This window comes from Gadus chalcogrammus, chromosome 12 (assembly GCF_026213295.1).
Source record: "Gadus chalcogrammus isolate NIFS_2021 chromosome 12, NIFS_Gcha_1.0, whole genome shotgun sequence".
In the NCBI taxonomy this organism is placed as follows: domain Eukaryota; kingdom Metazoa; phylum Chordata; class Actinopteri; order Gadiformes; family Gadidae; genus Gadus; species Gadus chalcogrammus.
This window is the reverse complement of record NC_079423.1, coordinates 26,779,545-26,785,544: the sequence shown is the minus strand read 5'-3', so window position 1 is coordinate 26,785,544 and position 6,000 is coordinate 26,779,545. Positions and strand designations below refer to the sequence as shown.

Sequence of the window (6,000 nt, the reverse complement as noted above, 5' to 3'; positions counted from 1 at the left end):
GTTATCAGTGTGCGAAATACGAAAAAATATTGATTTTTGTTGTCACTAATGGTCACTTTAATGTTTTTAAACTCACCATGTCCAGTATTCAGAATTCAAAACATTTATTCACAAAAGTGTTATTTTTTGCCAAGCTGAGCCAGCCAGTCCTGTGTGAGTATGCAAATTAGCCATGTTCGCCGAACAGAAGAAAGATTTAATGTTGATAAGTCATACAAAAAACGGCTAGCAAGCAAAAGCTAAACCAGAATCTATCACTCACACACTTTGGGTCTATTCTAACTTAAGGTAAGAGGCTATCTTTTAGTATCTCAGTGACTGAATTGTGATAATAGAACTGATTGTTGTGCATAAGATGAGTGTGTGCGACTGTGCGTGCATGTCCTTTCCGGCTTCGGCATACTGCATGGTTATGAAGGTTATGGTTGGTTGTTGTCTTAGTGAAGCAGCCTAGCCTTGGAGTTGGAGAAGTTTGAGTGATTGTTTACGTGTGTGCAAGAGCGAGAGAGAGAGAGCGCACCTGCCGGGGTGATGTTTGGCTTGCTGTGAATGCTGCATCTGCCGTGGTTGGACGAATGTGCTTTGTGTATGTGTTCAATGATGTATCTGTCTGATCGTATTTCCTGTAGATGGATGGTTAAATAATGTCACACGATCGGTCATACTGCAGGCTTTCATTTGCAAGTGCACTGATTGCATGCCAGTCTCCGATAGGCTATACCTGGCATATATTTAGTTGTTGATTGCTCTTCTAATTGCACCATATTGGTGCAATTGTGTTTGCATTGTACAACTTTGCTTCACCTTGTTATAAAACAACGTGCATCCAAACAACTTTAGCCAATGCAGCCTATAATGTCAGTACTGACATAGGAGGCTGCATTGGCTAAAGTGTTGCTTTACGAATAGGCTACTATAGCATATCGGATTGTCAAAGATTGTTGTGTGCTTTTGTGTGTTGTCATGTAGGCTATAGACTGATTTCTTGCATCCATGAAATATTGTAATGTTATCGGCCTAATGTTATCGGTATTGCGCAACAATCGGGGGATGGGGACCCCCCGAATATTGACGGGTATTTCGCACACTGGTTGTTATTAATGGGTGCTATACAAATGTGCGTTTCATTGGCATGGCTTTCATTCAGTCTCTGGAGGACTTTTTCACACTGTCAACGCCCTATCCCCCATCAGACATCTCCCTCTTCCTTCTGTGACAGCAGCGGCTTCACCGCCCGTTTGAGTTGCAGTCTGCATCGCGGCTACGTGTCACAATTGCGCAATCTTTACTTTGAACGGAAGAAGTCTAAAGAAAAGTAGGAATTCAATTCGTCACTCGGGCGGATGCACTATCGCTGCGGTTTATTGCAGGCGTGGGTTTGGAAGGGAGGTAATCTGTGGAGAGGAAATGGACAGCGGGTCATGTATTATCAGGAAAGGTGGACAGGTGGTCGAGGAGTGATATCTCGGGTTTGCAGAACAAATTGGACGTCTAAAGAGATTCCTCGGTTCCGGATGAAATTGGAGATAACGAGGCGTTAGCAGCTAACACGACTCTAATTGTGAACTGTTTGGACTAGAGTACAATCTTAATCCACTGCAGAAATGTACTCGGCGAAACAAGCTTCGGAAAGCGGACGCCAGTGTGAGTACTGGGCATCTATTAACTGTAAGGAGCCCTGGGCATCTGTGCTTCATTTCAAACTGCGTTTCCACACTTGGTTCTGGGGGTCATTTGTGAAGCCATGTCTTACGTACAGCCGAGTAGATGCTGTAGTTCTGGCAAGAGGATGTGCTCTAGGCAAGCGTTTGAAAACGGACAACCTGTTTTTATCGCTGCCGTGCGCACACAACAATAGCTTTTGTTTCTAGGACTGCATTGTTGTCTGACCCTAGGGCTGGGACGACGCGTCGACGTAATCGACGACGTCGACGCATAAATTACGTCGACGCGAAAAATGCGCGTCGATTTAAAAAAAAAAAAAAAAAAAAAAAAAAAAAAGATGGGCGGCGCCGGAGCGTAGTTGCAACGTGAGTGGCTCCTCAGACTTTCATAAGTGCAAGGCGCCAAAAAAGGAGATGCCTTTCCATTCTAGCAACACGGCAATTCACCAGCACCTGAAGAGGCGCCACCCGGTAGCAGCTGCAGATGACCGAGCACCGTAGAATTCTAAGAATGCATTACTTTGCACTTTTATATTGGAATTTAAAGGCAATAAACATGTATTGAAATGTTAAGGAATTCATATTTTATCATTCAGATATGTAAATCAACATGTATAAATTGCTATTAGTCAATTAATGGGGAGATAATCGAGAATCGAATCGAATCGAAATCGAATCGGACTGAAAAAATGAATCGTTAGATGAATCGATGCATCGAAAAAATAATCGCTAGATTAATCGTTTAAAAAATAATCGTTTATCCCAGCCCTACATTAACAGCTTCTGGCCTGTTTCAAGCACCATTCGCATCTAGTTTTGTACGTGTGTTCGTCTGTGTGTGTGTGTGTGTGTGTGTGTGTGTGTGTGTGTGTGTGTGTGTGTGTGTGTGTGTGTGTGTGTGTGTGTGTGTGTGTGCGTGCCTGCGTGCGTGCGTGCGTGCGTGCGTGCGTGCGTGCGTGCGTGCGTGCGTGTGTGTGTGTGTGTGTGTGTGTGTGTGTATGAGTGCCGGCTCTGTCTTCTCATGACCATCTGCTGCTTAATTATGAAATGGTGTTGGGGCTGAACGGCGGCGTATAAGGCGTCGGGATGTGTGAGTGTGTGCGTGTGGGTGTGTGTTTGTGTGTGTGTGTGTGTATGTATGCCTGAGTTCGAGTGTGTGTATGTATGCGTGAGTGTGTGTGCCTGTGAGTGTTTGTTTGTGTGTGTGAGTGTGTGTGTATGTATGCCTGAGTGTGCATGTATGCCTGAGTGTGTGTGGGTATATGTATGTATGCGTGAGTGTGTGTGTGTGTGCGTTAGTGTGCGTATGGTTGTTTGTGTTTGTGTGTGTGTGTGTGTGTGTGTGCGTGAGTGCGTGCTGTCCTCCACACAAAAAAGCAAGGACAAGCTCTCCAAAGACGTGTGACCGAGGAACGGCGTCCCATCATGTGGACGGGCCTGGACTCCCCCCCCCCCCACCCCCACCCCTCAACCTGACCCGCCCTGACGGGGGGCTCTCGGACGCGCTGACCGAGCCACATTCCTATCCACGCTTTTTGCTTGCGTGGGGAGTATTTAGCGAATGTGAAAGTGCGAAACACGGATGGAGCCGGAAGCTTTGTTCCGGGGGCTTTGTAGCAGGAGGAGTGATAGCGTGGAGAAGTTTAGAGGAGGATTATCAGGGGGCTCGGCTGACAGCCGGCCTCTGCTGTGCAACGGGTGAGATGCTGGGGGGTGGGGAGGTACAAGTGAGGCAGAGGGAGGGCTGCCTGTCAGTTTGCCCTGTAGGGACAGTATAGTCAGGGGGGGGGGGGGGGGGGGGTTGTTTGGTTGTGAATTCAACAGCAGCTCTGGACAGTTTTTCTCTGAACGCATTGTATACGTCTCAATGTTCGGCCTCGTTGCACACACTCCGCCCAGGTGTTGAAGCCCCCGTGGGCGGAGCTAAACACGCACCGGTACACTGGTATGGGAAACTGAAATTGTAAATAAATATAATTCCTGTCTGTGAGGAAAGCTCCTTATCCCAAGACTTACAGGGTTATATAAGTTTGTAGTTGTTCCAATACCGATACCACTATCGGAAATGTCTCCGATACTACCTGAAATGCAGTATCGGGTTTCAGCGAGTACGCAAGTCTATGCGCCGATAAAAAAAAATATATAAAAATGATCGGAACATCTACATTTCAGACATCCCTGCGATGTGAAAACTTTCTATTGGTTTGGACAATTTGTCCATCATTCCAATATGCAGGTATTTGGTCAGCATAGTTGGAAGAAGTGTTTCTTTAGTGGTTGTACAGTGAAGATAAAATTTCTCTATCTGCCGTGCCAAAGACAAGCAGCTCCTTTGAAGGTTGTCAAATATCAGCTGGTCAGCAAGTCATTTTCCTTGAAGATGCATTTCACACACAAAGAGGATGAGTGCATGGGAGTAACCTCTTCACACACTCACACAAAAACATGCATTCTCACGCACACACACACACGCACACACGCACGCACGCACGCACGCTCGCACGCACGCACACACGCACACACACACACACACACACACACACACACACACAGGGTAGTTTCTCATTGGCAGTTCAAGGTTATAGAGACCCACGATGCACGCAACAGTAGTATGGTTAAGCAGTCCTGATGAGGTTCCCCTTTCCTGGTACGGTTTGAAGGTTTAACTAATACAATGTGTTATTTGCTCGCTCAACCCTCCCTTTCGCACAGCTCCAGTTTAAAGTTGTTTCAGGTGTGCCAGCTGATCTCAAGAATGCATTTATCTCGAAGGCCATGTTTGATCAGATTGGTCAAATACATGTCTACATTTTTCACAGCTTCGAAAAGGAAAAGGACCGTGAAATGTAAAAGTTTGTGCAGAGTATTGATGGAAAGGAGTAGATAGCCAAAGAAAACACGTTTTGATTCAAAAGACCACTGATGAGAGCATGCTTTGGACGGTATTTGATCAGATTTGTGTTGAATCCAGCTCCTTTCATGTGGAAGCCTGATTGTATTGAACCTCTATAGAGGTCAGCTGCAAACCAAAGCTGCTCGCAGCACTGGGTCAAACTCTGTCTGAGTCTTTATCTCTGATCCGTGTGTTAGTCACGCAACCTCAATTTAATATACCTAGCAGTATTTATAACCACTACTACATTTTAGTAGTCATTTTCACAGATCGTGACTGGAAAGCTTATTCTTGTTAAGTGACAGGAGAAAGGAGGGTTCAGTGGACCGGCTGTCCCAACCAAAAGGGGGACACCCTGACACCCCAGACCACAGTCTGCTTGTTGGCTTTCTTGAGCATGATGAAACATTTCTAAAAGATAAGATCCCTCGTAAGGCGCTTTGGACCAACGACTACAAAGTCCCACTGTTGGATTTGGATTTGATGAGATGCTCCCTTCCTTGCAGGAGCTGTACTGACGTGGTGTGCTGCGTTATCTTCATCATCGGCATCCTCGGCTACATCGCGCTGGGAAGCGTGGGTGAGTTTTCACGCACGCTGTCTTCGTCACACACACACACACACACACACACTTCCGCAGACAGCTCCGCCGAGGGTGTGTTGCTTGTTTGTGGATGAGCAATATGCTGCGTCTTCATCATGTTATCACGACTGGTAAAAGAAGGTAACTCGTTGCCAGATAAGATAATGGGAGCTGCAGCTTTTGGATTTGGTCGTCCATGTCCGAGAGGGGAAGTAGGAGAAAAAACGGACCTTGTGTTTTCGCTTCTTGGAACCTTTTTGTAAAGCAGTGCCCATTATGTAGACGAACCACTTATGTTCAGGGACATTGAGAATGTGAGAATGTTTACCATTCATTGTTGGATAACGCACAATGCATTCATTGTAAAATAAATCTGTGCTAGTTTTAGAAACTCTTAAACAATTTTTTTTTTATCTTTAAGGAAGGGTGTTAAATGGTTCTATGGCTCACTCTGATGTTCTGTGCTTATATCATGTCTGTTATCTTAAATCAGACGGTGGCGATTCATTGGCCCCTATCTCTCTCAAAACCCCCTGGGAAAAATGTATCGGAAGATTTCGACACAATACGTTCTCCGCTAATAATAAACCGGGAGAGGGGCAATCTCGTGAATTAGTTTGAGACACTTCCTCTCTCTTCCCCTCGCTTTCTCTCATCATCTTTTACTTCAGAGATCAAACAGGGACACACACACATGCTTTTCTCAGTTTTGCGAGGGCCCGATCGAGTGTGTAGGCCCAGGAGCCTTTTCTGAAGAAGCATGGCTGCAATTTCTCTGTTTCTTTCAAAAGAACCCACAGGCGTGACCATTGATGTGTCTTCAAATAGACAGGCTTCGCCCTGATCAGCAGGGAAATGAT

The 6,000-nt window shown here is 45.8% G+C and overlaps 1 protein-coding gene across 4 annotated transcripts in view; it reads left to right on the top strand.

The window, feature by feature from the left end:
- The window catches only part of slc44a5b (solute carrier family 44 member 5b), a 36,805-nt gene that overhangs the window by 16,360 nt on the left and 14,445 nt on the right, over positions 1 to 6,000 (top strand). For all 4 annotated transcript variants that reach the window (XM_056603563.1, XM_056603562.1, XM_056603565.1 and 1 more), the window contains exon 3: positions 5,064 to 5,137. In XM_056603563.1, the coding sequence (XP_056459538.1) occupies positions 5,064 to 5,137 (74 nt within the window). The remainder of the gene's footprint in view (positions 1 to 5,063; positions 5,138 to 6,000) is intronic.